This window comes from Bidens hawaiensis, unplaced genomic scaffold (assembly GCF_021521415.1).
Source record: "Bidens hawaiensis isolate Kalapana, Puna unplaced genomic scaffold, B.hawaiensis_p1.1 tig00009570_1, whole genome shotgun sequence".
Taxonomy (NCBI): Eukaryota; Viridiplantae; Streptophyta; class Magnoliopsida; order Asterales; family Asteraceae; genus Bidens; species Bidens hawaiensis.
In genome coordinates this window covers 751,230-768,984 of record NW_027491715.1, presented here as the reverse complement: position 1 = coordinate 768,984, position 17,755 = coordinate 751,230, and the positions used below count along the sequence as shown (strand labels likewise).

Here is a 17,755-nt window from a genome sequence, read left to right as displayed (position 1 = left end):
CTCAACCCTCTCCAGCACAGGACATCAATGATGTCTGGCGACTCTACACTGATGGAGCAGCCAGTAACGAGGGTTCAGGCGCAGGGCTGAAACTAACCAACCCAGCAGGCCAAGAATACACTTACGCTATTCGACTGGATTTTCCAAGTACGAATAACGAAGCCGAGTATGAAGCATTCTTGGCCGGGCTGAGAATTGCGCGTAAGATGGGAGTGAAACACTTGGAAGCCCACGTGGATTCCATGTTAGTAGCCAACCAAATCAACGGGACGTACACGGCCGTGAACGACACAATGGCCCTGTACCTCGCACAAGCAAAAACCCTTATGCGCGATTTTAACGATTGCAAAGTCATACACGTCAAGCGTAGTGAAAACAAATCTGCGGATGCGTTAAGCAAGCTTGCATCATTAGCCTTCACCCACTTGGGAAAGGACATCCGCATTGAACTCCTCGAGGCACCTTCAGTCCCGCACAAGGAAATTTGTGTCATCCAAACCAGCACAGAAACGTGGATGACACCAATAATAAAATACCTTGCGGCAGGTACATTACCAGAGTAAAAAACACAGGCAAGAAAACTACGCTGTAAAGCACTGAATTATCAACTCATCGATGACATCCTTTACAGACGTAACTTTCTAGGCCCACTCTTAAGATGTGTGGACAACCAAGATGCTGACTACCTCCTAAGGGAAGTACATGAAGGCATCTGTGGAGTACACGCAGGTCCACGCGCTGTTGTAGCTAAGCTAAACAACGCGGGATACTTTTGGCCGGGGATGCATACGGATGCGCTGGCATACATCAGAAAGTGCAGGTCTTGTCAGCTCTACGCACCCAACACGCATCGCCCGAAGAATGAACTTGTTCCAGTCACCTCTTCATGGCCATTTCAGAAGTGGGCCATCGATGTGACAGGCCCATTTCCTACAGCAGCAGGAAATGTTCAGTTCTTAGTGGTAGCCATCGACTACTTCACCAAGTGGATAGAAGCAAAACCCTTAGCCCAAACAACCGCGAAACATATCAAAAAATTTATTTGGGAATTTATTATTTGTCGTTTTGGACTTCCACAGAATTTGGTGAGCGATAACGGCACCAACTTTGCTGACAAGAAGCTACAAAAGTGGCTGGAAGAACTTCAAATCACCCACACTTTTACCTCAGTGGCGCACCCGCAGGGTAATGGTGAGGTAGAAAGAGCAAATAAGAGCATCGTCGAAGGCATAACGAAAAGACTCTTGGAACACAGATCCGGCTGGGTGGACGAGCTTCCGCACGTCCTTTGGGCAAACAGAACGCTGAAAAAGGCCAGTACGGGAGAAACCCCGCTCAGTCTCACTTATGGCACTGAAGCCATGGTCCCGGTCGAAATTGGTTTACCCTCACCAAGGGTCTTGATTCAGCCAGAAGACAATGATGCGGAAAGACGGTTAGACCTTATGCTAACCGAGGAACGCAGAGACTTAGCCGCAGTGCGTGAAGAGAACTACAAGCGACAAATGCAAAAGTACTACAACACGCGGGTAAAACTCTGCAACTTCAATGTAGGAGACTACATACTGCGTAACAACGAGGCTTCGAACCAACAACGCCCAGGAAAACTGGCCCCGGTCTGGGAAGGGCCATACATTATCAAAGAAGTTCTGGGAAAGGGCGCATACCGGCTCGAAAGGCTCGATGGCACTCCCATCCCAAGAACATGGAATGGAGCTCAATTACGCAAATGTTATATGTAGATCAATTCCAAACTTGTAAAGAAAAGGCCTAGAGCCACTTCTAATGGAAATGATTCTCCTTTCACAATGTGTTGATAGCCTTACCTTTATACTTATGAACTTCCCAAACTGATGTGCCGGTATTCAACGCATAAATATGGGAAGAAGTAAGTCGTTACGTGTGGAAAGCGGCAAAACCCGCATAAACACAAAACGGTAAAAATTTCAAAAGGAAAACCTTCACGCAGGTCAGTCATAGGTAAACTTTGGTCATCCCACTAAATGAAAGTGCCGGTCCTAACCGCACAAATCTTGATAGAGGAAACTGAACTAACCTATTGACAACCGCGCGCCGAACGGTTAACTTATTCAAAATGCTTAGAAAATCTCTTAACCGAAGAATGAGGAAAACCTCCACGCAGGTCAGATGTAGGCAAAGTTTAGCCATCCTACTAAGTGCAAGTGACGGTCTTACCCGCACAATCACGAATGAGGAAGCAAAACTTCAACCTATTATCTACCACGTTCAAAGGTTAACTTATTCTAAACACTTAGAAAATTTCAAAGGAAAAGATTAGGAAAACTTCCACGCAGGTCAGATATAAGTAAAGTTAAGCCATCCTAAGTGTAAGTGACGGTCATACCCGCACAATCATGAAAGAGGAAGCATAAACTTATAATCTGCCACGTTAAAAAGTTAACTTATCTAAGTACTAAAGAAATTGCTAAGTTAAATCAAAACATGCGTAAAATAAACAAGGCAAGGAATTAACACATAATCTTTATTCCATCAAAATTCAAATATTACAAAGATTGATGGGTGCATACCCGCATACAAAAGAAGCTATACAAAAATAAAAATCTACTCTAATGGTGGAAAGGGATCTTCAGGATCAAGCTTCAGGACCACTTCCACTTGGACCCGCACCATCAGTAGAGCGTGGCGGTTCAAGGAAAGCTTTAAGGATAGCTAGCCCATCATCAGCAGCAGCAACTTCGTTCACCTTCTCCACCACCGGATGCGGGAAGGCGGCATACTGGTTCACTGCTTGGTCATAAACAGCTTCAGTATCCACATCGTACAAAGGGAAGTTGGAAGGCGGGATGCCTTTCTCAACGAACCCTAGACCAAGCAGGAAGCCGGCCTTTTCCCCATCCTTATGAGAAGCGTTGAGGGCTGCGCTCATGGCATCGTCGTATGATGTGTCCGTGAAGACTCGATGCACAACCTACAAGAAAAAATACAAGTGTCAAAACCTTTTCTATGTGCAAAGAAAAGTGTAAAGATATGAAATTACGCATACCTGAGACAACGCTTCTCGAAGAAGCCATTCCTTGGTAACCAGAGCTTCCTGGAGGGCAGCTTGAGCTTGGTTACGGGCGCGTTCGGCTTCACTTTTGTTGAGGTTGGCAAGCAACACTTCTTTAGCCGCAGCCTCTTCAACGCCCTTTAGCTTCCGCTCAGTGTGGTCAAGCACCCCCCTCTGGTCCAGGATCTCTTGGAGCTTCTTGGCGTCTTCCATCGCCAAGGCATCATGAGCCTGTTGGAGCGCCTCTAGTTTGGCTTTAAGTTCCTCATTCTCGAGGCGTAGAGGCTCAGCAACAGCTTCAGCCTTGGTGGCCCTTTCAGTTGCGTTCCGAGCAGTTTCCTTAGCCAGCCGAAGCTGTTCGTTAACAGCTTGGGCAGCCTTGGAACGGGCCTGAACTTCAACTTTAAGGGCCTTGAAGGCCTTCTCCTTCTCCGCAGCAACGGCGGAGAGCCTCCTATTCTCCTCCCGGACAGCCCGCGCCTGAGCTACTTCTTGGATACGAGCTGCTTTTAACTTGTCGTTTTCACGACAAAGCAGCTCGACGCGCGGCTGCATCCGGGCCAGGAGAACCCGAAGCTCATTGGTTAGCCTACCCTCCTGGTAGCTAGCCATAGCTTCCCCCAACGCACCACTGGGAGCTGCGTGACGAGCCCACTCCACGCACTCCACAGGCGTGCGAAGGGTTGTTCCTCGGCAGATGTTACATCGTGGAACATACACTTCATTGGAATCCGACACTGCAAAAAACAAAAAGCAGTTAGGAAAAGATGATATAAAAAAAAAGGCCAAAAAGAACCCTACGCACCTGTAGGGTCGACAACAGGCCGATAGCCGCCAAACCCATCACCTGAACCCAAGGGAAATCCGTCCATGAGGTCAGGCAGATGGGAAGGAGGCAGAGGTTGGCGAGAAGCCCCAAGCATACCTGAAGGATTGGCCGTCGTTGCCGATGACGGAGGAGGCATGGTGAAGGCAGCCGCGGTAGTTGAAACCAACGGAGGTGAACTCACCGTAGGTGAACTCACAACCGTGGTCGCCGCTGCGGAGGAGTCCGCAGAAAAAGTCACCGCCGGCTCAGTGAAAGATTCAGTAAATATGGCACCGACAGCCGGCGGTGATTTCATCACAGTTGGAACAGTTGGTTCAACTGGGTGAGCAACTGAACCAACTGAAGCAGGCGCAGCCGCCTGGGTCGTCGCCTCAGGTAGGCTGACCAAGCCTACCGTCATGGGTCCGGAGGTACTCCTCCCCGCTCCACCCTGGAATGCGGTAGCATCCACGCCTGCACAAAGAAGATAAGTATTAATGATTGAAAGCTATAAGTTAAAAATAAAGGAAGTTTGTACTTACGGGTTTTCTTGAGCTTAAAAGTGCGAACAGGCGGGGACGAACCCGATGGAGCCGGCCTCTTTACGCCGCTCACCGTCGTCATCCTGGGCTCTCCGGAGGTGACAGTCGTCGCAGCCTCCGGAGCAGTGGTCTTATCACCACCAGGGTTCCCCGCCACCTCCTCGCTCTCGGTCTCTGAATCAGACCGAGGCACCGGATCGGCAGTGGAGGCCACCTTCGCCTTCCCCTTCCCGCGGCAGCCTTCTTTTTCCGCACCAACGGAGGACCATCTGCGGATTCCTCATCAGAACACAAGATTAGAGGAATTCCAGCAAAGGTTTCAGCATTGAGGGGTCGAGGGTTGAATAACTCCTTACCTGGCCGCCTGGCGCTCAGGATCTCGTGGCCTGGCGGGTAGACCTCCACGAACCGATCCGCCGTCTGTTCAAGGATGGGCGACTCGTTCTCATCTAGAGCACGAGTACCCATCCGAGCGGGACTATCAGCCTCCCGCGGATGCAGGAGCGACTGCAAGTCGTTCCCCTCTGAAATAAAAGAAACAAACAGTTAGAAGACAAACCTATATAAACAAAGAAGAAAGAGCATACCGTAAGGAACAGAGTTCAAACCGTATTCGAGGACGATGGGAACCTGTGACGCCTCCTTCCACACCCGGCTCATCCCAAGCATCACCATCCCAGACTCCGCAAAGCGGTACACCGGAGTCTGGACCCGGGAGATCTTAGCGAACCACTCCGCCTCCTGGTAGTTGACGGCGTGAAGGGCGGGGAGTGCTCTCCCATTCTTAAAGGTCATCGCAAGAGGGATGACGCGAGCGGAGATATAAAAAAACTCACGCTTCCACGACCGAAGACTGCGCTCGGTAGCGCAGATCTTCAACCCCTTGATTCGATTGACCAAGGTGTACCACCCCTGGATGCACCTCCAAGAGTAGAAGGTCATCAACCGGTCAGCATGGGGCTCCACGCCCAGAATGAGGCACACCCACTCAAAGTGGCGGATCTTGGCGATCGCCATCGGGTGTACCTCCGTCAGATGCACGCCGTGCCTCTCCAAGACACGGTATACAAACTTCGTCAATGGGAACCTGAGATTCCCATAAACGAAGAATGCAGCGTACACCCCTATCTTGCCCTGGGGGGCATCGTATACCGTCTGGTGTGGCTCCGGAAACTCAGGCTCGAACGACTCGAGCATGAACTTCCGGACGACGTACCGATACAGGTCGGCCGGAAGAGCACACTGGCACTCGCCAGCTGTACTCTTATCTTCCTTATCAGAAGTGGACGAACGATTCTCGACGAATACGTCAGACTCCTCGGCAAAAGAAGACATGTTTGGATGTACAGAAAAATGATTTCAGAATATTGCTCGACGGAATAGTGAGTATTCGCCGGAAATCGTTTAGAAGATGAAGAGAAGTGAAAGTGTGGATTGCAAAGGACCCTCTCCCCCTTTATATACTCATCGCAATTAATGCGATGAATTTAATGCGGAAGAGAGAGAAATCGCAGGTGCAATGAAACTATGACACGTGGCAATGAGCAAGCTGGCAACAGCTGTTGAAAGGACGCGTGCCATTAATTTCGCGGCAACGCGCCCGAAAAATCGCGCCCACGCGCCTGAAAAAGCGCCTGGAATGACCATATACTGTCACGTCGCCATAACTTCCTGCACGTCCTGACACTGTCAGAAAAACCGTCGGACGACGTTTCAATAGTTTGGACTATTCTTATCCTTTCACCAACTCTTCGAATTTCAAAATTTCAAAAAGATTCAAAAGTAAGCGGGAAAATACCCCTTACCTTGGCAACCAAGTAACTATAAGACAGGTGCGAGTACAGTGTTAAGGCAAAACCCTTCACATACTTAGCACCCGCAGGGAATTGACGCCAGGAATACCTTGGAAGTAAAGTAACCGTAAGACGAGTGCGGGTACAGTGTCAAGGCAAAACCCTTCACATACTTAGCGCTCCGCAAGGAATTCAAACCAAGAAGGATCTTTTGGGCCATGCTTGCGGAAACGTGAATAACATCCCCGCATAGCGGGAACGTCGAGAACTATATTGTTTGAAACTCCAAGATGGAATTGGTGGTTTTAACATAATTGATCACTATGTTCAAAACTACCAAAACCTCATGGAGAATCCACACAAGTGGGGCTCAACGCTCCTGACTTGCGAGGAGGTTACAGACCTACCCGCTTCATACCCAAAGATCAAGCAGAAAAGACGGGAATTTCTGCGTGACATTAGGAAAACCGCGGGAAGAATCCCCACGGAAAACCTTAAAACTAAAAACCCTTTTCAAAACCCCTTGATAAAGTCCAAAAGTCCACCTCACTTATTAATAATTCATGAGAAGAACATTGGACTGGGGGGACTTGAAGAGGTAGGTCCCAGCAGAGCCCAGTTGGACCCGCAAGACTCACCTTGAAGAGGGACGTCTGCGCAAGGACCAACTGCTTCCGCAGGACCCACCATGCTCAGAGAAGACCTTACGCGCAGTACGCCAGCTGTTCCCGCAGGGAAAGCCTCCCAATGGTGAAGTACCCTGCTTGTTCCCGCAGCTGCAGATACAAGCCATCAGGGAAGGCTACCCGCACTGATAGCAAGGCTACACGTACAAGGCACTAACTCGATACTTCAGTAATGTCACCTGAAGGAATGAGCAAGGCGGGAATACTCCCGCCCAAATGAGCCAGTCCGTATGCTTCTGGAAGATCTTTTGTACTATACCTGCCAAGGTATGGGCAGAATAGACGATATGACCAAAACAGCCCATGAACCAATCACAGGGTGACAGCTCACCGACAACAGTACGAGGAGGAGCACCCTCTAGTACTGTTTGTCACTATTAGCCGCTGCCTACTCACCAACCCTCACTGTGGGACGTGCGTAGCCTACAGTTGGTGGAACAGTGCATAGCCGGCAGTAAAGGAACAGTATACAGCCGGCCTTGTCACTATCGGCCGCAGCCTATCCACCAACCAGCATGGCTTGCGCGTAGCCCACTGTTGGTAGAACAAGAATACTATTCAGCCGGCTGTACCTTCTTGGAAACCTACATTCGGCTATAAATACTCCAACACCTTGGAATGGTAAGGACATCATCTGATATCTCATTATCTTATCTTCTCTAGCAATCTCTTAATATACACTTATATTCAGAGCAATCTAGTCTGATTCTCACGCCGGAGGGTGGTCACAAGGAGGAACCCCCCCCCCTTCTCAGTGACGAGCTTACGGTGTCTGTTTTGCAGGTCACCTGAATAACAACTTTGCTGGACCTCATCCTCGTGGGAAACATCTATTTAACCCCCAGATTATCCGTAATCTGCCTGGGGTCACTTAGTGTTTCTTCACTTTTATAAACCTATCGCAAAACTGTGAGCTTCGATGCTATTGGAGCTTCTACATACCGTTACTGCTTTTGCTTCTGCTATTACTTTTGATGACATGTGGCCATATTATATATTATAATATTTCTTTAAATATAACTGTTGCCTTTTTTTCATTTACCTAAATCTAATCTTAACAAAAAAAGTTCCTTAAACACTTAATTTTATATTTTAGTTTATGATATTTCAGATTTATTTTTGGATACTATGTGCACTTAAACATAACATTGTTTTGAGTATTTTTTTTTCTTGTTTTGTAATAAACACTATTATAAATAAAGGTTTTTTTAATTTGTAATATAAATTCTCCTTGCATGGTGCGAGTGACAACCTGCCGGTCTTTAAATTAATCAAGTTTCTTCTTAGTCATTACTCACTAGCAAATAAGAACGATGATGATCAAAGACACGTAAAGAATATTTGGCCAATGCCAATATTGTCATGCATTTGGAATGAAAACCTTAGAAAAAAATATCGGTTCATCTAGGGGCGCAAACCAGCCGATCCGAGCCCGAGCTCAGCTCGTTTAACTTACACAGAGCTGGATCTCGAGTTCAGTTTCAATGTTTGTTTCTAAAGCTCGAGCTCGATTTTTTTCGTAGTTTTTCAATCTCGAGCTCGGCTCAGTTACTATTAATTAATTAATTAATTATATATATATATTTTTTCAATTTCAATTTTATATATAATATGCTATTTAGTTATTTTTCATAACATTATATATATATATATATATATATTAATACTTACAATATATATATTTTTTAAATTTATATAAATAACATGCTCGTTTAGGCTCGCGAGCCGAATTAAGCTCGATAAATGAAGCTCAGACTCGTTCTAGTTTGGCTTAATTGTGCTTTTCACGAACTGATCTAACATGGCACCCTATCTAACATGCCATGTTGTAACTTTAATTAGTTCTAGCTTTAAAAGCGTAGCAACAACTATATCTTTTAGAGAACACATGATATTAACAACTTAATGCATTTGTAAATATTGTTCATCCATTTAGGATACGTAAGTTTATTTGTACATCCACTTTATGTTTATGTATAATAAAAAATGTCTTCAAATATACGAAAACAACTAGCTTTTTACTACATTTTACTAATATTTGATGTTCTTGTGTGTTAGTTACTTGTGTTAATAGGCAAACACACACTCGCTAAACTTAACCCCTAAAGTATATCATATGTTCGCTTTGTGGGACTCGAATCTACACCCATTTGGTGAGGATAAGCACCTGATACCACTAGACATAGAAGCCAATCAGCCATCAACGACTGTTATATATGTATCTAAGTTCTTTTTACATTTTCATTATTTTTTTAAAGGATGAAACATGTATATTTAAGGACGGTCATAAACTTCACGAGAAAGACCAATATTTTGTTAAAATTTTCCTCGAGAATATTACTCTAATGTGTGGCTCATTGTGAGACACCGATAATCATCCATAAAGTTAATCTAGAACCTCGTAAACATATAAATGACCCACGTTTTTTTTTTCCTAAAAAAATGGGCCTGATCGACTTGATATTTGTCAACTTAAATGCACAACTTTCCAAATGACGTACAATTAGTATAGAAAATGACTTAGCTTAGATATTTACCAGTCTTGACCCAACATATTAACATGTAAATACATTCTAAGGTTTTTCTTAATCTTGCCTACTTAAACTCAACAATGGCTCATTTAGTTATACGTATATGATTTTTATTTTGTCGTGTAATACTGTAAAACTCTATAAATTAATAATGTTAGACCGAGATATTTTATTAATAATTTAGTGAGATATCATTATATCAATAAATTAATAATTTATTAATTTAGAGGTTTTACGTATGACCTTTAAATTTTCAAAACCAATGTACATTCAATAGCATCGAAACCGGCCACTCGGAAAGAAGCATTGCAAGCGGCAACAACTCTTCACAACCTTTTGTTTTAAAACGAGAAAATAATATCCCAACTCTTAAGGCAATGAGGAGATTTAAAGACGAGCTCAACATACATTATAAGTTCAATAAAAAATAGTGACTATATATTCGTTTTTTACTAAACAATCTTGGTATTTGAAATCTTTTAGTAATTATTAATTTGTAATTTCGTTGGGACCAATATACATATACCAAGATTTCGAAAAGTGTTGTTATCTTATTATTTTATCGATTGAGGTTTAATTTTGCGCTGATCCCAAGTTAGAACTAGACAAATTATTATCCAACCCTCATCCGCCTCCTAACCATAATGCTACATCAGCCGGACCTCAGCCATTGCACCCTGCTGTGCGGGTTGATATTTAATGATCATGAACAAGTATATTACCGATTACATGTCAAGATAGTGAGATACCGAGTACAATATATACATAGATAAATTTTTCTTAACTTCATATTTTATTATTTCTTAATATGATTCATAAAGTCATCTAATATCTTGTGAACTCGTCAAAATAAGTTTGAATTTTAATTGATACCAGTCACTGCATATATTCATTATCAAAATTCAGAACAAAAAGATATCAAATGGGTCAATGAAAAGGAAAAAGTTAAATGCAGAATATGTTGACAATGGCCATAACACATTAACATCGATCTAGAATATGGTAAAAAGACAGCTCATATTATATTCTTGTTTATTTATTTTTTTAAATATATTTAATTTTGTTAAACATTTTTGAATAAACGAAATATTAAAATAATATTTCTTTTGACGATATTATAATGAACCAAACTGATACCGATTTAGAATCCGCCACGTACCCGTTGCAACATGCCGGTTTTAAGTAGCTACAAAGAGAGGGTATGGATCCTTGCTTTCCGACGAGGTAACCGACAGATGCGTTAGGCTTCCTTCGCTAAGTTTTGTTCCGCCACAACACACATGATCTCAAACTTGTTTATACTATATTTGAAATACTAAGATAGGTAAATTTGTTAGAGCCATAGTTACATAATTACATTTCATTAGTTTTATGTATTGTATTATCAAAATGTTGAAGGATTCCTCAAAAAAATTTGTAACCAATAGAAATGTAATGAAATACTTATATGTTAGGTTACTTTTCTTCATTCGGAACGTTATATCCAACTTATAAAGTTAGAACAAAATGTAATCTTGCACTTGAAGATTAACACAGAGGAGTGAGAGAGGCAAATAGGAAGAGGTAGGGTATGCTCAAAGTTTCAGACGTAAAATCATATTTCCGAATGGGTTTTCTTGAGGGAAAAGAGGAGGGAGAAGAGAGAGACGGACAGTAGGTTCACGTTATGAATGCTGAACATGAATGTGAAATTAAAAGGCTTAAGGACAAAACTTTTATTTTACAAAAGCATAAGGACAAATAATATTACTTTTCGTCTTTCAGATAGTTATCCGACTTGTAAAGTTATAGCAAAATGTAGTCTTGCACTTAAAGCTTTTCCAGCGCTGGCATCCCGATCCAACGTAGAAGAGGAGAAAATAAAAAAAGGTGGAGCGTGTCCAAAATTTCGAACACCCAGATAGAGTTTTGTGACGGAAATGAGGAGAGAGAAAAGAGACGGACATTGGTTCGCATTGTGCGTTGCGAATGGTGAACATAAACACGAAAATATAAAGTCGAAGGACAAAACTTTCTTATTTTGAAGTGTAAAAAAAATATCTAGCTTCATTTGGTACCATACCACTCTCTGTATCTGTATCTGTATCTGTATCTGTATCTGTATCTGTATCCCCTCATTTTTATTTTCCCGAGGGCGATTGTTCTCTCTCTCTCGATCTTAATAATAATAACAATAATAATATTATTATTCAGTAGATTGAAACCCTAACCCCCAAATTCACCATACAATAATTCATTCTATCTCGATCATTTCATTTCGTAATAATAATAATAATAATAAATAATAATGCAACAACACCAGAGGCTAAAGCAGCAACAGGCGTTGATGCAGCAAGCTCTCATTCAACAACAATCGATGTATCATCCTGGCCTCTTAGCTCCTCCACAGGTTTATACGCGTCATTTGTTTTGATTACGTAATGTATGCACGTTATTTGTTTCTCATAATGTTGTAATTTGTGATTGAATGATTGATCGTTGGATTATGACCTATATGCGTGTAATTTGCAAGGAATTTGAAATTGTTTGATTGGTTATTTGTGAAACGTAACGCTGTGAGCCTGTGATGGTCTATCGCAATCGATTTTCGAAGAAATGAGTTTTTTTTTATTTAATTGTATGCTAGTTAATTAACCAATTATTTTTGAAATGTCAGATTAATTATGAATTTTGTTACTAGTTTAAAACTAAGATAACTAAATTTGTAATAATATTTAAATGACTCATATTACGATCTGATATGAGTTTCTAAAGTGAACTGGTAGCTTTTTGCTTGGCTTAGCTGGTGCTTTTTTAATTCTGACTGAACAATGTTTTTTTTTCCTTGCATATTATATTATGCCTTTTAAACTAATGGTTTTGTAACTCTGATGCACGAAAACGCTGCCATGGTGCCGTACCCCGTCCCGGAAACTCGTCGGGGACGGCGGGAAATGTTTCTTGACCGTTTCCGTGATGCTGGGGACGGTCGTTGGCCGTTTCGAAGATTCAAACGTGGTTTCGAAACATTTCCTGAACGTCGGGGACCATTATTAAACGTTTCCGGCGGCATATTCCGGCGCCGGAGCTGTTTGCCGGAAACAAGGAAGAAGAAGTCTGGTTGTGAATAGCGGCTAGGTTATTTATTAGGTTTAAATAACTTTAGATATTTTAACATTTTACCTCTTTAACTTTCAATTGTTTGTATCTAGTCCTCAAAACTTATAAGTTTTAAAATAAAAAGTTTAAAATTAGTTTGTGTATTTCAATATTTAACCCTCTCTATTATTACTAAGATTGATTATGATTGATTTTGAAAGACTTATGATTGATTATCATTGGAAGATGTATGAATTTTGAAGTTTACATCAACGTATGAATATATTTTGGGCTTTGTGGTACATTATCTATAATATATATTTATTTTTATATGCATTTATTGCCGTACCCGTTTATTGAGTTTTGCCGTTTCCCGTTCCCGTACACGTGTCCGTTTCCCGTACCAGTTCCCTTGCAACATAGTTTTGTAGTCACGGATTGTTTTTCCTTGCTTTGATCTTTGATGCATTGGATAAGGGTATTAGCTGTTATGCGGTGGTATTTTGAGGCACTTTCATGATGACAATGCTGCAATTTTTTTTTATAGAAATAGTGAGAGTGTTTAGTGGTATTTATGTGGCCCTTTATTGATCAGTTTGACAAGTTAGTGGCTTATCTTTTAGGAAATTAGGTGCATACCCTGTTCTTCGAGAGAATATTTGCTTTCATAGTGTGTGGCAGCATGTTTTTTATTTCCTTTATTGCATGTGGGCTCCCTTTCACCATAATAGGGGGTCTGGCAACCTTTGCTCCTAGCCCCTGGGTTTTTCTGTGGTTGTGGGAGATGTGGAAATAGGAAGTTAGTTCTGGTTTTGAATGTGAGCTTGTTTTTGCACATAAGGAATATGATTGGCTAATATGCAACTTTTATTTTGTTTTCATGTAAAGTTCCACTATTAGATTCTTTCCGTTCCAAAATTATGTTGTGAAATGTGATCATTCCAATTTTGGGAAGGAAAGGTTTTTAGTTTAATCTTGTGTTTTAAGCATTTGGTTAGTTTCTTCTGTCGAAGAATTACCCTTGTGGGATTTTCCTAATCGCATTGCTATTGCCAGTTTTTTAAAGAAGTTCATATTTTGATTTAAAAAAAGATTTTTAGACAACAAAAGCATTTTTGTTTCTGTTGTGTTTTAGTGGATGCTTCATTTTTTGGTTAGCCACAATGGGTGCAGATTAAACTATAATGCTGCTTCAGATGTATAAGAACTGTAAAACGTTTGTAAGGAATAAAGGCAGTTAGAACCTATTGTGAATTCAGCGATGCAGCAGTTCTTTAATCTTGGATTTTCTTATACTTTTATTTATTAAGCTTACATAGGGGAACTATGTGGTTATTTGTTTTTTTTAGTGACTTTGTGTGCTTCTTTGCCTTTTTTACTCGTTCTTTAGGGCTGATTTACTCTAGTTAGTGGGGTGGGTTTTATCCTTTTCTTTTCGCTTTGCTATTTTTTGGGGGTTTTCCTTTTTTTCACTTTTTTATTTTGCAGATTGAGCCAATCCCAAGTGGAAATCTGCCTCCTGGATTTGATCCAAATACATGCCGCAGTGTGTGAGTGGTTTACAGACGATTTTTTTAGTTCTTTTTTTCTTTTTCATTTGCCTGTTTAAGCATGACAAACACCTTGATCTGTCCCTGTTAACCAACTATGTGGTTTATTAGTTTGCTATATTTGTAACATTTGCTTTTTTCAGTCCTTTAATCACATACATTACTTAGGTGTATAGTTGTAATATGCAGAGTGTGAAATGTAGAATGAGTATATTGCTATATGTACCAAAAGCTGGTAGTATTGTATAGCTATTTTTTTTTCTTTATATAATTTCTAGTTCTTTAATTTTTGAGGCATTGCAGCTATGTCGGGAATGTTCATATACAAGTGACTGAACCACTTCTTCAAGAGGTTTTTGCAAGTACTGGTCCTGTTGAAGGCTGCAAACTCATAAGAAAAGAGAAGGTAGATCTATCTTTTGTTGGTATACGTTGAATATTCACACAATTATATCAATTTTTTTTGTTTTTTGTGCAGTCATCTTATGGATTCATCCACTACTTTGACCGTAGATCAGCTGCGCTTGCTATATTATCTTTAAACGGGAGGCATTTGTAAGTGTTTTTAATAAATTCATGCGCTCCTCGCTATCTTATATAACCACCTTTTATCAATGCTATTTTCAGGTTTGGACAGCCTATTAAAGTTAACTGGGCATATGCCAGTGGACAGAGGGAGGACACATCAGGTCGGTTTTATGTGGTGCTTATCTTTTGTCTGGTTAATATGTTTAGTTATCATCAGGCATTACTATTTTATAATAAGTTAATAATTCATCCCATGGCATTCACGCTTTTGGTTTGCAGGTCACTACAACATATTTGTTGGTGATCTTAGCCCTGAGGTTACAGATGCCATGTTATATGCATGCTTCTCTGTTTATAGTAGTTGTTCGTAAGTACATCATCTTCTCTCTCTCTACACACACACACTCACCCACTCACCATATACTTTATCTAATATCTATTGGTCTGATGTAGGGATGCGAGGGTTATGTGGGATCAGAAAACTGGCCGTTCACGAGGTTTTGGGTTTGTTTCCTTCCGTAATCAACAGGTTTATAGTCTATAACTGATCATGAGCATAATTGTTATATATATTTGTGCAAAGTATTATTTTTTAGTTACAATCTAAACTTACCAATACTGTTCAGGACGCTCAAAGTGCTATCAATGACTTAACTGGTAAGTGTTACATTAACAGTTCTTTTATTCGTTCATTTGTAAATATATGCTAGTATTCTTTAATCATTTGTTCTTATTTAATTTTATCAGGGAAATGGCTTGGCAGTAGGCAAATAAGGTGCAACTGGGCTACCAAAGGTGCCGGTACCAGTGATGAAAAACAGGCCTCAGATTCTAAAAGTGTCGTGGAGCTAACAAATGGGTCTTCAGGTACGCCACACAAATTACATTCTAAAATATTTTGTTTCAACTGTCATGCTTTTGTTTTAATATATATATATATTTTTTACTTACAGAGGAAAATAAAGAGCCTGTTAATAATGATGCTCCTGAAAATAACCCACAGTATACCACTGTTTATGTCGGCAACCTTGCTCCAGAAGTAAGAACTAATATTCCTTCAACCGTGTAGCTATACTTATAATTGTTTCAAACTAAGGGTACGATCGTAATTGTGTTTCAGGTTACTCAGCTTGAGCTCCATCGCCACTTTCACACCCTTGGTGCTGGAGTAATCGAGGAAGTCCGGGTTCAACCCGATAAAGGGTTCGGTTTCGTGAGATACAATAATCACGCAGAGGCTGCTTTAGCCATTCAAATGGGAAACACACAATCCATCCTTTACGGTAAACAAATTAAGGTGCGTACGTTTATTTATTTTCCAAAAATAATTCTCTCGTTTTTCGTCTTACCTTTTCTTTATTTGTTTTGTTGCAATTTAGTGTTCTTGGGGCAGTAAGCCGACCCCGCCAGGAACAACCTCAAACCCACTTCCGCCACCTGTACCTGCACCGATGCTGTCGGCTGCTGACTTGTTGGCATACGAGAGACAGCTGGCAATAAGCAAGATGGTTGGGGTCCATGGGCTGATGCACCCACAAGGGCAGCACCCGCTTAAACCACTGGGTGGTGTGAGTATGGGTGCGGCTGGAGCAAGCCAGGCTATATATGATGGTGGTTTCCAGAATGTTGCTGCTGCCCAACAACTCATGTATTATCAGTGAGTGATTACGTGGCGTTACTGCTTGCGTTGTTTGTGTTTTTTTTTCAATTATTTTATTTTATGAGCTTTTAGAAGGCTTTATGATGTTCAGCTTTGTTTTATCTCTTTTATTTTTTTAACTTTACCCCGTTGTTCTGTTTCTATATGCTTGCCATGAGTATGGATACATGTAATGTCTGTTTAATGTTAGTTATGGCGGTAGCTGGCTTTTGTATTTGTAACAAGTGTCTTGTTGGTTTATTTGATCCGGACTCCAGCGACCATGAAATGCCCAGGGTATGGCTAAAAACGCGGCTTTAAACAAAACATCTAGAATTTTGGACAAAAATTGTCTAGGAGACTTTTAAGGGCTCTAATGGCACTTGAATGCCCGAAGAACTCTTCAACAAAACATGATTTTTTCTTAAATATAACTCAAACTGAACCATTATTATACAAGTGGATTAGAATCTAAAACCCTTAAATAACACTGTAATTGCTATTAAGAAACTATAACTGTCATTGTGTTCAATCAATCAACTTCTTCAAGGCTTAATTCAAGTCTACAGAGCTGAAAACCGCCGAGATTGTTAAATTTGTCCGATGGTGAAGCAAAATTGTTAAAGAGGAGGGTTCAAAGCTCTGATGATGTACCCTTCATCGATTTCCGTCAAAGTCGTGGCTTCTTCAACCTAAATCCGTCAAAAGTTGAGGAATCAACCACCGCGCAAGACAATTTAATTTTAGTTTTCTCGTTGCACATTTGAGACACTTTTGTGGAATTGTGAGACCCCTTCTTACGATTTCGCTACTACCAGATCTGCAAATCAGCTTGTAGCAGAAATACCACGCCACCTTTGTGGCTGGTCAGTGAGCATGCTTACGCTAGTGAGCTACCATTTCCTATGTACATGGAGCCTTTCAATCGTTTTATTATCTTCTAACGCTAAAATATTTTCTTTTCTTAAATAAATCACTCATTAGATGTAACACATCATAAGCTAGTGACTTTCCAGCTGATATAAAGCCTACGTGACAGTTCTCATACCTCACCACTCACTAGATATAACACACGTCCTTACGTAGTTACGTGCAACCAATGTGAAAGCCTTTTTCCTTTACATTTAATACATTCAGTATATCATAAATAAAAAAAAACACCTATATATCTTTAATTATGTAAAATAATTCTCGTGCTGAGACACTCTTATACTCTAGTCCCTAACAAAATCCTAAATCGCCCTTATGTGAGTGAGTGGGTCTCCCGTGAGCGAGGATTCCATGAGGGTACTCATACTAATCAACCATCATTTCCCGCGTACAAAGAGCCTTTCAACTTTTTTATTATCTTTTAAATTAGACGTTTTTTTTAAATCACTCAATCATTCACTAACACATCCGTCAGTAGGTGGCTTTCCAGCTTACGTAACACTCACATCACAGCTCTCCTTCGTCAGTCCTCACCACTCACTAGTTATAACAAATGTAATTTGAAACGAACGCTAGAGCCTTTCTCGTTACAATCATTATACACAACTTATATCAACAAACAAATAATTATTAGGAACT

General features: G+C 41.0%; 1 protein-coding gene across 1 annotated transcript; it reads left to right on the top strand.

Moving 5' to 3' along the window:
• Positions 1 to 11,583: 11,583 nt before the first annotated feature.
• Positions 11,584 to 16,457, top strand: LOC143532982 (oligouridylate-binding protein 1B-like). Its single transcript, XM_077027883.1, has 12 exons — positions 11,584 to 11,780; positions 13,958 to 14,019; positions 14,323 to 14,425; positions 14,498 to 14,574; positions 14,647 to 14,708; positions 14,827 to 14,914; positions 15,001 to 15,076; positions 15,174 to 15,204; positions 15,295 to 15,414; positions 15,501 to 15,586; positions 15,668 to 15,844; positions 15,927 to 16,457. The coding sequence occupies exons 1-12, from the start codon at positions 11,679 to 11,681 to the stop codon at positions 16,206 to 16,208; spliced, it is 1,266 nt and encodes a 421-aa protein (XP_076883998.1). The 5' UTR covers positions 11,584 to 11,678; the 3' UTR covers positions 16,209 to 16,457.
• The last annotated feature ends 1,298 nt before the right edge of the window (positions 16,458 to 17,755 follow it).

Excerpts from the sequence above, each read along its gene's own strand:
- LOC143532982 (XM_077027883.1), top strand. The coding sequence starts at position 11,679 with ATGCAACAACACCAGAGGCTAAAGCAGCAACAGGCGTTGATGCAGCAA. Across the intron at positions 14,575-14,646 it reads TCTTTAAACGGGAGGCATTT|GTTTGGACAGCCTATTAAAG; the intron begins GTAAGTGTTTTT and ends TGCTATTTTCAG. Across the intron at positions 15,415-15,500 it reads GCTAACAAATGGGTCTTCAG|AGGAAAATAAAGAGCCTGTT; the intron begins GTACGCCACACA and ends TTTTACTTACAG.